Raw genomic sequence first — 16230 nt, 5'->3', positions numbered from 1 at the left:
AATTTTCTTAGTTATATCTACTTGAAAATATTTAGAAATAGTTTAATCATAGTAGAAATGAAGATTAGGCCAGTTTTCTCTCTCACTTTCCCTGTTTCCGTGTTGCTTGGAGCACCTGATTAAAAGCATTACACTTAGTTTCCTCTCTACGTTAGTATTATTTATGTAAGGAGATACGCTGACTTTCATTGGTCAACTCGTTTGTTTCAGTGGTTTAATAAGAAACTATAAAATAGATGTTGTGCAATTTCAAGACAAGTGCTCCAGGAAGTTGAGAAGTTGTTGAAGGAACGGAATGTAAACAAGGATTTAAAAAATATTTAATAAACTGAAATGCAGAAATTTCACAGTTGCGTCTCTGTCATCTAGACTAAAAGGAGTTCGTATGGCCAAGTCAAGGAAAGAATCAGACTACCAGATGAAATAGTTTAAGTTATGAGGAACATTTGCCTGCGGGATCTCCTGCTAAACAGACTTAGTACTTTTTACTGTGTATGGATTTCTGCAGCATATTGTACTTTCTCAAAAAATTGTCAGAACTTATGTACAAGTGACCTGGTAAGTTTTGAAAAAATACACTTAATCTTTTGGTACATAGATGGTTGTTAGCACTGTAAGAATTTTCTATTATGCATCAGTTTTGTCAAAATTGTTTTAAAGTAAAAGCAGAGTTTGAGAACTAATGTTTAACATTTGAATTTGTGGAACGTGGTAAGGAAGAGATTCCATTAACCAGATAGCATGAATTTTCATTTTATACCTTCTTTATATACTTCTGTTCCAACAGCTCCTGAAATTACTATAAACTCTAAAGACCCTGGAGGGATCTTTAGAGGGGTGAGGGTGAAGGAGAGAAACCTTCATTCTTTCAGTTTATTCACTTTCCATATCAGTTTCTGTCTAATCTATGATTTTTCTTATGTAAACCTAGGAAAACTGTAGATTCACAAGAACTTGGCTGGGAATCTGTACCTTACACAATTATCCTGAACTAGTTTCAGCTTCTTTTTTAAGTCACCTATGATTTAATTGTGAATATTTATTTAAGTATTAATGTAAGTGGTTGGATCTTTAATCTTATGCTTTCTTAGTGTTCCTTTGAGAAGTCAAGCGGAATTTATTATTTCTCCTTCTACAGATGCACAACAAAGATAAGCAAAACCTCTCAGATCCAAAGAGTGATTCTGTGTGAGGCATTCAGAAGTTACCTCCTTGTTTCTATCTGCCTGAAACGTTGATGTTGTTTAGAAGATCATGTACCTTTGCTCTGTAAAAGGACCTTTTGTGCCTTGGGGCTAACTAGCTGTGGAAACCTACTGCAGAGGACTTGCTCCATTTTATTTCATACATTTATCTGACCGTTCCTTTAAAACTTTTGTTAATTCTTACACCAGTGAAAGAGTTAATTGCCTTCCCTGATGGAAGCCTATCATGCAATGAAAACTTTAATAGGAATACTTTGATTTAAGCTTAAATTAATTCAGAATAAGAAATAAGTTGCTCTTCCACTCAGCTCTGAAAGACAGGAAAGTCACATTCATGTTCAGTGAACATATTGTGTAAGGGATTCAGACAAGAAAAATACAATCTTGAAGTCTGAGAGCTGTAAATCTTATTTTTTGCCTCCAGTCTACTTGTGTTCATATTTGCTTTGTGGCACCTTTGATTCTCACTATTGTCACGGCATGCCCAGTGTGCTGAAAACTCCTTCCTGAGAGTTGTTATATTAAGAGTGCTCTTACCTGTTTGCAGGACAAAACTTGAGACCTAACAGTCAGCTTCTCCAAAGCTGTTAGGCACATCCTCAAATCATTTGCACTTCACAGGCAGTGACTGGTTCTGCACACTTTGAATGATGTGGAAAAATAGGCACCTTAGATCAAGAGCACTTTTGGTAGGAGAGGAAGGGCAGTCACCAAATGGCTGTGTAAAACCCCTTCAAAAAGAGGGCAGACAAAAGGCATTTAGCTTGAAGGAAGGTCTTTCTGCTCCCAAGAGGTCAAAGCCACTTGGCTTTGCCATTTATGCCCAACGTATTTATGAAGCATTTGTTAGTCACTCAGTGAACCAGAATCAGGAGATGAAAGCCAAATTCCTATTTGAGATAATTTAATTAACACTAGTTGATTCTGTCAATGTCTTTGATGGTACTCTGAAATTAGTCCCAAGTGAGGAGCTACTGGTGTGCCAACAATAAATTTATTCAAATTAGCAACATTAGTAAAATAAAATTTGTTTTACAAGAAACTGGTGCTTTAGTATATTTTAATCTCCATTTTGGGGAAACATTTTGATTCTTTGTAAAAATGTATATATTTCTCTTATAGGAAGGAGAACTTGGAATTACTAACCTTTGCAATGTTAGTGATATCACTGGAGCAGTGAGTAATGGTTTACTTTGTTAATTACTGACACTTTATGTTACTGCTATTTGAATAAAATGGGTACAATGATCATATTGTGAAAGATTTCACATAAATTTGCACAGTTGCCTGTCTGGCAAGTCAGTAGATTATGTGCTTAGATCTGGCTTAAATTATTAAAGACAGAACTACCTTTTTTTTTGTTTAAAGAAAATGTGTAAAGGGTGTGGATCTCTGATGTGAGTCTTGTTCACATTTGTGATCTACAAAGTTCATAACCACTCATTTTTTGAGAAAATGAGTCAAAACTAGTGTTGCCTCCAAAATGTGAATCATTAAGACAGTTTTATTCAGCTAGCTTTGCACAGTTAAGTAGTTTATATTTTTTCACAGTGATTTGATGGGAGAAAACTTAAAATGTCGATTTCTGATAATTTAGACTTCTGTAGGACTTCAAATAGTTGTGTCTATCGTGGGGGCCACTTTAGCTTAACTTGAGCTTTCCAAAGCAGCATTCCTGTGAGGACTTTAGCTGATGTTCTCCTAGATTAGATTTCAAATGCAATTCAAGCTGGCAGTTATACATATTCTTTGAAGAGTGGTGGAGAATTCAGTCATCAATATTTTCCACAGAGACCCGTGGAAAGCAGCCTCTCCGCACCTGCTATCTAGCAAGGCTGGGTCATTTATGATGTCGGGACCATAAAAGGCTGTGTTGTCATGACAATAGATAGCAAGGTTGCCTCGCTTATTTAGTTTACTGTGTATCTTTGCTTAGTGTTATCAAGTATTACTATTTTTTTCATGAGGCTTTGCAGTGTTTGATGTCAGTCTCCTGCTTTCAAAGCTGTTCCCTTCCAGCTTCCTTTTAAAAAGAAAATTGTATGTGACCATTAAGAAGTGGATGGGACAGAACAGACAAGTGAGATCCAATACCAAATACATAATATTTATTTTTGAAAACTCATGGTTTTAATTCTGATTCCTTGCCTGTTGGAGAGCGGGGAGCTTGTGTTGAATGGCTTTCTACTGTGCTTGGTTGTGCTGTGTACTGCATATCTGTTACATCCCCAGAGAACAAATGGCAAAGTAAAGCTGGGAGAGGGGGAGTACTGACCACACACATCATGGCTGGCTGACTCATTCCCAGAGCAGGATGGAACATGAACTGCCTTAGCCAGGGCTCCTTCTGCCCCTGGAGCAGCTCTTTCCGAAGGCCTGTGTAAAGCTGAGGTCTGTCCTCAGCTGCTGGTCGTAGTCTACTCTGGTGCCCTGAAGTCCTTTTAGTGCTCTCAGTACATGCAAGGATGTAAAAGTCTTTAGCAGAGCTCGACATGTATTTGAACATCTACTGCTTTGCACAAAACAACCTCTAAGAATGATTTATTTTTCCTTCTGCTCTGTATTTGATCTTACATTGAGAAGGGCACTATGCAACACAACCTTATTACTGTAGTATTTGAGTACCTATCATCTTTGGTATATTTAGTATTTTTGTTACAAAGTGCTGTAGTTGCCTATCTTATCGGTGAGGAACCAGGGCATGAAGGAACTAAATGAGTTGATCATGCAGAATATTTTACTGCAGCTGGAAATTGAACTATTGTACTCACTCTTAGCACTGGAGTATGCCTTATTTTTAAAAATGTGATTTCAAAGTTCTTTTAAAAGCCATTGTCTGTCTTTGCAGTGCACACAGGGATGTCAGTTTTGGAACGCAACAGTGCAAATCAATTGTCCACTGAAATGTGTGAGTATTGCCTTAGCCTTGGTTCTGTAGCACTTGTCTCCAGTCCATCAAGTACCTTATCCGGTGGCAGATGTGGAAAACATTACCAGAGTAGTCTTTCTGTGAATGGATGTAATGTCCGTATTTTCTCTCAGTACATTTGTATATACATTTTTGGGAAACCAATAATTCTTACTATGGGAGTCACCTGTAATATCAAAAGTTTTCATTGTGTTTGTCAAAATGTGGGGCATTTCACAGTGCATTAAGCTGAACCACTCACCCTGATTTTCAGACACTGAGAAAGAATCGGTGCTTTTCAGGATTTTACCCTGTTGGGGCCCGTCTCGGAGTTATATGCAGATGTAAATGAAGCACGCAGCCTTTACTAGATTGAATTCTTGCTTTAACTAAACCAGCTGGATAAGAATTAGCATTGGTCTGGGACAACTGCCATGATAGTTTTTAAACTGCTCTTTTTTCTGGACCTCTTGAACACCTGAAGCTCATTCATCCATGACATCATTTTGATGTTGACTTTCTGGTTTTTCAAGTGTGGGTTTTCCTTCTTTAATTATTTGCTGGTGATAAGGTTTTGCAGTGTAATTTTACTGTAAGAAACTTCTAATTAATTTATATTATCTGTTTGAAATTCTTTGTGTTTATATTTATGTTAATCCCATATATTATCAATTTGCTTTTTGGCAGAACAAGACATACACCAGAGCATGTGAGGTAAGTTGAATGCTATCAGACCAATACAAAAAAGTTACCATTACAGTGGTTACTATGTCCATATAGTGCTAAGAAATACAATGTAGATACGCAAACTTTATCAATTCAGGTCTAATTGTTTTGTGCTCCCTAAAGCTGAAGAATGAGTTTGGTACCTGAATCCTTGCTTTCCAGCACGGTGGCTAAGGACTTGTTTGCATTGAAAACTGCTGTGTAGCTAAGAATATTGCTTTAAAGAAAGCAGACTAATCACACCAGCATAGAACTCAGTATAGACCTATTTAAACTATGTTCTAGGCTCTCACAGGAGTCTTGTTCTACCTAGAGTTTCATTAATGCCATCAAAGATGAACCAGAGAGAATGCTTATTAAGGCTGGTATAACACCAGCTTGGGGAGAAGTTGAAACAAGGAGCAGGAACTAGAAGACAAAACACACTCTTGACTGGGTAGAGTGTCCAAATGAAGTAAACTGCAATTCAGTAAGGGGCAGCATGTTCCCCTTCAGAAAGAGACCTCAAATGGGGAGTGCCTGGTCTGCGCTGCAGATGGACTGGTGTTATTAATAAAAAGTATGAGGCAACAAACTGCTCCTAAAAAGATAAAAAGATTATGCCTTTCTGGGGCCCTTTTAGCATGAACACAGAGTGTAGGATGGGATGGGGATGAGACAATTGCAGGATTGCGTTAGAGATTGTTGAGGCCTCAGTATGGAGGTTGTACCTAAATGGGAGCAACACACTTCAAGCAGGTGATGGAGGAGTTGGAGGGAATCTCGAGTAGAGCACAAACTCATTGGCAAGCTGGAAATTTGATGGAAATAATTTACTTTTTAAATGTTTTTTCAAACCTGGGGAATTGTGACCATGATGAAGGTTTACAAATATGCTAAATGATGGTTTTTGAGCGTGGGAACAGACCAAAAAGTAACCAACTATTGTAGAAACACAGAATTAGTGCAGGGTGATTTTTTTTTTTTTTTTTTTTTGTCAGCCATGCAGTATGTCAATCAAATTCACTAACTCTGCCAGGGCTTTTGCAGGATTATTTTTCCACTGGATCAGCTGGCTGATTTGACTCCCCACATGGTTAGGCGAGCACCAGGTCAGAGGATCAGGTCATAGCAGTCTGCAAGGGAAAGGAGGGGGAGCAAGAGCAGGACTTTTCCTTTGATGTTAGCTGAGCTCTGTCCTGTCACTGCACTTGGGGACTGAAATCTGGTATTAATACTCCTGTTGGATATTACCTCTCATCTAGAAACAGAATTTTCTGTTACCTCTCATCTAGCCACTGAATTTTGTAGGAAAATTCATGAAAAAGGGCAGAAGAATCTGGCTCATACTGGGGCAGTTCTGATCGATGGAGAATACATGAGGATTTCCTGGTTTCAGGCAGAGCAGATGGCAAATTTCCCTCAAAATTCCTAAGGCTAGGAGCTTTAGTAATCCTCTTACCTCAAGTAAAAATTGGATTTATGGTTCAGACAAAGATCACAAGAAGAAAGAAAAACATGACAAAAAACAAATGTTCAGAAATGTCTGTGTTAAATGAAGCAGAAAGCACTATGAATCAGCATGTAATCTAGGGACACTATCCCCTACAAACTAAACAAAACTTGGTTGTAAATGAAAGCTCCCGTGTACAGTTGATAACTGATGTCTGTTAATACCCGGATCTTTGTCTGCTAACAGTCATTATAATCCATCCGGAAGCATTTTATTTCTCAGAATATGAAAACACTGGAAAAAAATTTTTAAGTGCCTGCACTTGGCACTGAATGCCTAGATGTGAGATAATGTATATCGGTACATACTGCTAAGCAAGTTTTTAAATTCTTCTCAGCTGCGACTGTGTTGTCTGAAATACCATGCCTTATCAGTTCCCGTAAGGTGCCGGAAGTGTATGTCCTAGAATGACAGGAAGAGCAATTAAAAAAATTTGCTCACTTAACATAATGAATTGCTTCTGAATGATGTAAAGGTTAATTATAACTTGAAAGGTGGCTGCTGTGTGAAGCAAACATCAAGATTTTATAGGCTCAATGAACTTGCGGAATAAAATGAGCCCAAATAAAATGCCTGTCTAGAAAAGCTCAAACCACCACTTCTCAAAAGTTTTGGCTTTTCAAGAGATGCAGTTTTATGTGTAATTTTTATGCTACAGAGATCTACCTGTAAAATATTACTACCTCTTCTTAAGTTCTCTAACTATAAAGCAGGGTAACAGTATATTTATATTCCCTACCTAAACTGAAAACTCTTAGGAGTTTTCTGTTCTTAGGAAGCGAGTGTGGAGAACTCACTGTCCTGGGTTATTTGTTATGTTTGCGGCTTGTAGGCACAACTGTACCAGGAGGAGTAACTACTAACAAGGAAGTGTGAATTAGGCATGGCTGCTTGGACAAATTACTAATTTCAACTATTTTGAAAATTGACTGGAAGTACATTTGTAAGAATGGGACTCATTCATAGGAAAGGCATGAAGCAGGGAAAGGGTGAAACCCAACATGTGGCATGTATCATCAACAAGTTAAAGACATTATTTCCTGACTCCACGGTTGTCATTGAAGTCTATTTCCAACTTTAATGTAGCCCCATACATATATACTTTCCACAAAGGGACAGTGTGTAAGGAGGAAAAACCCTAATTCAGTGCCCAGTGAACTGATGGAAAGGCTCTCAGGAAGCTCTTTGGAGTGAGTTTGTGTACTGCTATTTTTTAGAATGAATGTCATGATTTCCACAAGGTTTGTATGTTATTCAAAATGTCCGCAGGATTTGTATGTGTTTAAAATGTGTCTACACAGTTCTAGGAGGAAGTTTGCCTTTACACAAAACTAACCAGTGAGTTCTGTACCCTACACAGACAGTTTCCTGTAAGTTTGGCTGTAGCCGTGCAGAGGACGCATATGGAGTTGAAGCACAGAGTAAGTCTGAATAGAGTTCTGTGTCTGATTCACAGTCTGGTAAATTCAGTTTTAAGATTATAGTGTTGTAGATTTATTTGAAAAAAATAGGAATGTCTGAGTGTTTTTATTAATGAGAAAATTACCACTCCTCTTTTTTTTTTTCTTTTAACAAATACAATGAAGTTAACTCAATCTTATAGTAAAACTTTTTTCCTTCACTTTCGTGGACATGAGACTTTTAAAATCCAGTCTCAACTGTTTAAGGTTATACTTTGTCAAGACTTGTCTGCTAACTTGAAATCATTGCCAAAACCTCCTGCAACTTACATGGGAATAAACGGGCCAATACAGTGTTATTGAAATAGGCTCCTTGCAAATCTCTCCAGAAGTCTCCCATACCTTCTCTAGGTTTCTATTCAGCAAAATTTTACCAAGTACTGGTAATTAAAACTGCATTTACCCAAATGCAGGTTTATTGTCACATTTGTTCACATTAAGCTTGGCCCTGTTCAGGCTTACTTATTATTATTCAGCAACATTTTCAACATATTCTTTGCTGTGTTTTTATTGGCTTCACAGCTTTCAGATGTGTGGGGTAATAAGCTTTTACCCTTAAGGCCCAGAAATTGCCATGAAAGGTTTTTTTTTCATACCGCTGTGTTGTATTTTCCCCTCAGACTACTTGAACAAGCCTGGAGCACCATTTGCATCTACCATTGGAAGCCACAATGTCACATTAGGGTGGAAGCCAGCTAACATCTCTGGGGTGAAATATATTATCCAGTGGAAGTTCAAGCAGTTCCCTGGAGACTGGAGATACACAGAGGTAAAGAAGGACGCTTCCTTTTACTTTGCAAGGAAATAGGTTCTTGGTTTTATTTATAATCCAGTCCTGTTTCATTGGAGAAAAAAAAAATTATTATTTATTAATAGAGTGCAATCACATCAAAAACCCCATGAGGAAAGAAAGTAATGATTAGATTTTGAAACAGCTGTAATTTACTGCTGAATTAAGTTATTCCTTTATATTTTTCTAGGAATTGGCTAAGATTGGTAAAATATTTTGGGATTCTTAGGGTACTTGCAGGGCACTGGTTGTGTTTGTCATCTGTGCTTTTCACTTCACTTTAGAAAGACATTGGATAATATGTTATGTGCATGAAAGAGGTTTACAAAATCGTGAGTAGCATGGAGAAGCTGAGAAGTGGACAACTATTACTCATTTTCTCCAATACAGGAACTAGGGACCTTGATGGAAACTAGCAGGTTCAAAACCAGCAAATGAAGGTACTTTCTTGCAGAATGTGTAGTTAAAATATTCATCTGGTTCATGGCACATGTGGATGTTAAATTACTAAATTTAAAGTACTAAATATTAAAATTACTAAAATTACTAAATGGGGTTCAAAAAGTGACTGGACAAATGAATGGAAGAAAAAATTGGGTTTTACTAAGTGCAAACATTGCCATTGTTTCATGTTGAGTCATGCTTATAAAATGCCAAGACTGAGAGTATTAGAGAGAAATATTAATGTAGGCTTTCTTTTTTTTATGCCTTTCCCTAGAGATATTTTTTGCTTCTTGTCAAAGACACAATACTTGGCTAGATAGACCTTTGTTCTGACTCAGTATGGTTGTTCTCATATTATGTCCTTTTGCGTCAACTGTATGCTTATCATCTCTATTGGACCAATTTGCAGAGGATGTTAATTGGTGCCAAAAATCAAAGGTAAAGATAATTTGCTAAGCAGGAAGTTCTTCTGAATTAATCATTGGTGAAATAATGGAGAAAAATTACTTCAGACCATAAATATATTAGGGTAACTAGACACCTTTGCATCTTAAACCTGTAGTATACATATCAACAATTTAAAATACATTGCCCATTTAGGTTTTTTTTTACCTTATTATTCAAATTTATTATTATATTGCATCTATCCCTCCATGCATCCTATCATTACTTAGATTTGCTAGTGTGTTCTGAAGAGAAAAGAAAAAGTTCTGAAAGAATGGAAAATCAAAGTCTGTGGTGAAAATAACTCACAGAATTTCTTTTTATTTAAACTTAGGATGCTGCACTTTAGTATTCTGAAATATGTATATCATTGTATGAGACCGCTTTGGCCCTGGGAACACCCTGCATACTAACTGCAGACAGAGGAAGAAAAAAAATAATTGTGTCTGTGTATTGATCTAGGTGGTGTCTGAAAATTCATATACAGTCAAAAACCTTCAAGCCTTCACAGAGTATGTGTTTCGAGTAGTTTGGATCATTACATCTCAGCTGCAGCTCCATTCTCCGTCGAGTCCCTGTTACCGGACGCATGCTTTTGGAGGTATTGAACCACACTATTAATTGCATTTTTCAGGACCATATCAGAAACATTTACGTTTCCTTGTTAGTTCTTTTATAGAAAACATTGATGCTTAATCTTCAGAATGATTTGTGTTTTGTCTACTGGGTAGCTGCAGAAGACCAAACTAAAATACTATGAGCTCTTTTTGTTTGAACTAGAAGATTTAGGGCTGCTTCCTGCTTTTAGTTTTAAAAGCATGCACAGAAAAGTACATGGTCAAAATTGTGAGGGCACATTGGATACTTTTGTGCATGATTATGCATATTAACTTTTTGACTGAAATGCACACACATTTTCCTGGACACTAAAAAAAGTTAACCATTGCTGAAATTTTATGCTGTCTCTAATCATATTTATTAGTACAAATGAATGAACAGGCATGAAACCTAAAAATGTACCTAAAAAAAAAAATAAATGTCTTAAGTGCCATCTCAAAGTCACTTATTTCTGTGTCTTGCAGCTCCCATAACAGCTCCTGTCATTAAAGATATTCAGAGTTCAAGTCCAAACACTGTTGAAGTTAGCTGGTCTCCACCACTTTTTCCCAATGGATTGATTGTTGGATATAACTTGCTCCTGACCAGTGAGAATCACAAACTGTTGAGAGCCTCAACAGGGCATAGCTTTCAGTTCTACTCCACCTTCCCAAACAACACTTACAGGTACGGAAAGAAAAGAAAATCAACAGAGCCAAGAGTGCTGTAGCACCTCTTGCCCAGATAGTACAGGGTATGCCTAAATACCACTTATGCACAATTATGCTGTTTACTATGCTGTTTATCTTGTTTTTGCCAAAAGCAAGGGTACCTTTCTTGAGATAATGGAGTTGTTCCAGATGAGTTGCCTGCTTACAAGGAAGTCAGATGGGAAGGAAGGAAAAGCAATTTGATATAGGGCCAACAGGCTGCATTTTCTTAGCTGCTGCTTTTCATTTTTTTAAGTTTGTGTGGCATATTTTCATTATATTCAGAGAACGACAGAGCAGTCCTCTCCAGTCCTTTAAACAGCTGGAAAAATTCCTTTATTTTTATTAAAGACAAAGACCTGCATTCTTCTTGCACTGGTAAATACAGATCTGCCTTTGAAATGACATTGAGTTGCTCTTCTGAGTTTGAAACACTATCTTGAATTTTAATTTAGAGGAATCAGTTGCTGTCCCACCTTTGGGGAATCCAGATTGTGGTTGGTTTTATTTTTATTATAAATTTCTCAGAGCATTATAGTTAAATGGGAAATTTCCAAAAGTCAAGCACTTCTGTAGCAGCTGCCCTACTTGATAAAATGTTTCTCAAGCAATCTTTCAAAAGGAACCTGCAAACCAAAACCTGTCTCTTTGGTTTACTATAGGTTCAGTATCGTGGCAGTTAATGAGTTTGGTGCTGGACCCCCTGCCGAAGCCAACATCACAACCCCAGAGTCCAAAGGTACAAAAGTAGTAGGGTCCTTATCACTGTTTGCTCCTGGGGACAAAGTCACATTCTCTGGGCTGCCGTGTACCTGACAGAAGAGAATAATATTTAGACTGTAAACAGTGCATCACAAGGAGTTGTACACTGAGGAGTCAATAGCATATCAGAGAGAGTCCTGTTCTTCAGCTGTAGATATTATTGGGCTACACAGCATGGTAATAAGCTGAGATGCTGGTAGGCACAAACAAAGTTGGCCTGAATTGTATCATAGATGAAAAACACCTCAGTGGTCCAAGGCAGTGACTGAGAGGACATAAGACCATTTTCTAGATGAGATTTTAACAGCTAAAAAACAAATGTATTTCTTCTAATAATATTAAATGCTTAATATGAAACACTTTTTTCAAAACATCCTCAGTGTCATGCCAAATATGTGAAATTATGTCCATTTTACTACTATATTAACTAATTAATAATGAAAGTAATGATACACAACAAATATCATTCAAAGAATTGCAGAAATATTAATTAATTGCCAGAGAAAGGTACATGTTGAGATAGAGCATAAATGAGAATGAAATAAATGTTACTAAAATGTATCTTTGGAAAAGAAAACAGAAGATGCTCCCCTCCTCCTGAAGATGTCCTGTTGTCAAACGTCTGGAAACTTCAGCTGTAGCAAACACTTTAAGTCTGTCTCTGAATATTGGTCTTCTGATATTGGTTGGAGTAACTGAGCTTATAGCTTCTCCAATGCTTTAAAGTATGAATTTTTTTTTTTTTGTAGTGGTAGCTCACATATGAGCTAATATATGCTTATCTGGAGACTCTACAGAGGTTTGCTCTAGGGTTGGCTGACTGTGAGCCATAAACTTTTGTGCCATTTATGAAATGTCCAGGCTGGTACACCTGACTGTGTTCATTAAGTCAAGCCAATTACCAATCAATCAATTTAAGGTAGAAAACAAACAAACAACTCTAACCTCACAAAAAAACACCTTCTGGTGGTGGGGAACTATTCCACCTCCCCTTACTAGCCACCGTGTAAAAGGTCAGTTGATTCCCATGCATTGCACTGGCATGAGCTTTATTTCTGCGCTAACATGAACAGTAGTAACCCTTCCTCATGTATGACGTTCAGCAATGGTGTTACTGCATCAGGTACTGAGCTGTGTAGATCTGAGCCCTGAGAAGAGTCAGGGAAAGAATCTGATCTCTGGGCTAGATTGCAATAAATGTCCCTGGAAAAGAGATACGGAGGTGATACTGGCCTCTTCTACTCTGCTCTGGAGAGATCATTAATGAAGTGACTTGCGGTGTGTGTATCATGAGAAACGCATGCAGCTCAATCTTTGCAGATTATTTGGGAAAGAATTAAATGGCATTTTATCACGTTCTCATGACACCCATATGAGGAAATTATATTTGATAGCAGACAGCTGTTTAAACTGGGGGGGGGGGAAGGGAAGGATTGTTTTGAAACTGAAATTAGCGAAATTCAAACTCAAAATAATGCACCACTTTCTAAAATGAAGGTAACTACCTTGTGAATCAATTTAGTAGTGGATATGCAAGATTTTCAGGGATCTGATATTCAGAAGCAAGACTAGCTATCTTTCCCAGAGCAATGTGTAGCCGAGACAGAGGTATGGATTTGCTGCAGAGGCTTTGATGTAAGTTACTTGGGCCTGTATAAGCACAAAGTCAGCTTATGTGACCAAACTTTTCCTTCTTGACTTTAAAATCTGTGACTTTATTAAAAAAACCTCGTATTTTAAATTTATCAACTCTGAAGAAGATAATATCATCCCATTATCATCTTTATCTCTACTACTTGTTCCTTGAAAAAATCACTGGTCAGCACGATGAAGCACGTGAAATAAACATACTTATTTGCTCTTCCCCAGCTCTGTGGGATAATATTCTAGTCCCACTGGAGTTTTCAAAGAGGCCCAGAGGGGTTAAATATCCCACTTCCGTTGGATCTCCAAGCGACATGGATGTCTTGGTACCTTTGTTTCCTTGGGAGTCCATAGGGTCCCATTTGCTCCAGCTGACTTTCCCTCGCTAGGGACTCACGGCTGCTACAGGAAATGATGGTGTGAAGTTCAGTGGTGCAGTCTCTGGGGTGAGCAACCAGAAGGCACTGTAATGATAAACCTCTGTCCACTTTCAGCACTCAAAGAGTTTTAGTCAGTCATTGCTAGTATAAAAATATATATGTGCATGTATATATGTGTGTACATGTGTATATGCATGTCTATTAATGAGGTATTTCAGTTGGGAATATTATTCTCTGCGTTGCAGTCATCTATCTTAATTCTGAATTTCTCCATTTGTTAGTTAAGGAAAAAGCAACATGGCTCTTCCTATCCAGACACCAGTCTTTAAGGAAGAGACACATGGAACATTTCCTCAAAGCAGCCCAGTGCCTGCAAAATGGTATTATACACCGCAATATTACAGGTAAAAGCAGATCAGGTTTTCTCTCCTTTTCTCTCAAGTGCAACTTAGACCTCTGTGTTCATCAAGGACAGAACGCACCTCACCTAGCCTGAGACAGTATCCAGCCTCCATTTACAGTCAATGGGGAGAAATAGGAACTTTCAGAACATGATTTGACCTATTTGAAATGACAGGCATTGGAAAGAGACAAATTGTCCTTCCTAGCACAACCTTTTCTAGGCAGCTACTTTGGAGCCAGATTTTTACATAATAGATATCTAAATGGAGGTAAGATGAAACCAAAACAGATGTTTTCCTATGATTAATGACTGTATTTTCTCAACATGAATGTGCGGAGGTGGAGTGGTTCAGACTTAAGAATTAAATAACACAAAGTATCAAAAAGCACTGACTGAAGAGTATGCTGGTGTGATAGCTAGTCTGGGGCACAGAGCTCTGTAACAAGGCATTTGGTAGCCTAAGTCACCAGACAACCATGTTATCCCAAATTACTTGCCACTGGAGTGTTCCTTACCTACAGTGATGCTGTATTTGGTCCTTGGAGACAGTGTGGAAATCTGAGTTTACCTACTGAAGAGCCACAAAAGCACCAGAGAACGGATGTAGTCCCTGACTAAATATCCTTTGATAGTACAGGGGTGGCACAGACAATGTTTAACTTGAATTGGAGTGAATGGTGTTTTGTGAGGAGATGCAAATTGCATCTGTTTGCCCTGGAGAGAGGGAATCACTGTCAGTTGGTTTGCATATTATATATTCTCTTTTTGTCTGACTACCTCTCTGAAGAGCAACTGCCTATAATAATGTAACTTACACAGCAAATGGGAAAGTTTCCTTATTATCTGGAAGAACACTAGGAGTGGAGGAGAAAACCAGTTAACTTTTCTCCAGTGATGTTGAGTTGCAGATTGAAAAAATACTTCTTTTTAAGGCAAGTAGAGGAAGTAACTGAAAAACTGGAACATTTCTTATACTGTCTGTGTGCACGTATCTGTCTATTTTTAGGAATTTCTGTGAATGTTCATCAACAACTTGTCTATTTTTCTGAGGGGAATTCCATCTGGGTGAAAGGAGCTGCAAATATGTCCAATGTATCTGACCTGACACTCTTTTATGCTGGCTGGGGGAATATTACATCCATCTCAGTCGACTGGCTTTACCAGAGGATATACTTTGTCATGAATAAAAAGGTAGTCCTCTAGGGCTTAATTAATTTCTTACTTCATTTGAACGATTACTGTGATTTATTTTACATGAGAAAATCTGCTTTATATATAGATATATATGCAAAAATATAATTATAGAAATAGATTTTTAATTTTAATAATACTCACATGTTTCAGATATTTAAAAAAGAAGAAAGACTTGACTATCAGGTCATATTTAAAGCAAATAGGCTATATGGAACTCTGTGTCCTTGTCTTATTTTTCTACTTAGGACATAAAAAGCTTTGGTTTTAACTGCTTAGTTTTTGAAACTGACTTCACACCCACCTCATACTGAATATAAGCAACCTTGTTTTTGTTACTCAGTTCTCTGTCTAGCCTGTTCAGTTCCTATTCTGCCTCAGGAAGGTGGTCAGATAACTAGTTAGTGACTACAATGCCCTTTGTAATTGACAAAAGGTGTTCAAGAGGGAAAGTGTTTCATATCAGTGATGACAGCTCAGATTATAACTGTTTCAACTTGAAGTAAAAATGTAGATGACAACCTTGTACTTGATTCCCTATTCATAAAACATCAATTACACTAATGGTCAGACTTTGTGTGTACCTTTGTAATCCTCAGATGCACAAAGGACTAGAAAGTTGCCCTAAATGGTTTGTGGGGGATATATTTTTCTTTCCGTTTGTAAGCCTCTTGCCATGTCCGATTTTCTGCTCACTGCTTACAGGGAACAGGAAAAGCAGTAGTAAGGAAAAGATACAAATGAGCTGTAGATAAACTTACTGATAGGGATTTCTGATGCCATTGCAGATTAGAGAAGTCCCAATGTGTTGCTCCCAGGATCAGAAAAGCACTTCCTTCTCTCTTTTCCCTTCCCTGCTAGATCATTTTCAAAGCATAGTTTGCCTATACCCCCGAAACTGGGCTTTTCCTTCCAGATTAGAGGTAGGAAGTTAAGAGGAGGGTGACTGACAGACAGCTCTTTCAGGGTGAGCTGTCATGGATGCATTCATACTTGTCACACTGAGCAAGTGTTATACTCGGGTGACTGAAAACTCAGGATCCCAGAAGGACCTAGGATTGTCAGAGAGGTGTT

The 16230-nt window shown here is 37.8% G+C and overlaps 1 protein-coding gene across 1 annotated transcript in view; it reads left to right on the top strand.

Annotated features, from left to right (window-relative positions):
* Nucleotides 1–435: 435 nt before the first annotated feature.
* The window catches only part of ROS1 (ROS proto-oncogene 1, receptor tyrosine kinase), a 72895-nt gene continuing 57100 nt past the window's right edge, over nt 436–16230 (top strand). Inside the window, exons 1-11 of the mRNA XM_086744593.1 lie at nt 436–558; nt 2328–2381; nt 4054–4113; nt 4801–4827; nt 7692–7752; nt 8412–8560; nt 9932–10070; nt 10552–10753; nt 11439–11515; nt 13844–13966; nt 14972–15156. Of these exons, the coding sequence (XP_086600719.1) occupies nt 436–558; nt 2328–2381; nt 4054–4113; nt 4801–4827; nt 7692–7752; nt 8412–8560; nt 9932–10070; nt 10552–10753; nt 11439–11515; nt 13844–13966; nt 14972–15156 (1200 nt within the window). The remainder of the gene's footprint in view (nt 559–2327; nt 2382–4053; nt 4114–4800; nt 4828–7691; nt 7753–8411; nt 8561–9931; nt 10071–10551; nt 10754–11438; nt 11516–13843; nt 13967–14971; nt 15157–16230) is intronic.

This window comes from Chlamydotis macqueenii, chromosome 3 (genome assembly GCF_036417535.1).
Source record: "Chlamydotis macqueenii isolate bChlMac1 chromosome 3, bChlMac1.mat, whole genome shotgun sequence".
NCBI classification, from domain to species: domain Eukaryota; kingdom Metazoa; phylum Chordata; class Aves; order Otidiformes; family Otididae; genus Chlamydotis; species Chlamydotis macqueenii.
The sequence above is the reverse complement of the archived record's forward strand: the minus strand, read 5'-3'. Positions and strand labels throughout refer to the sequence as shown.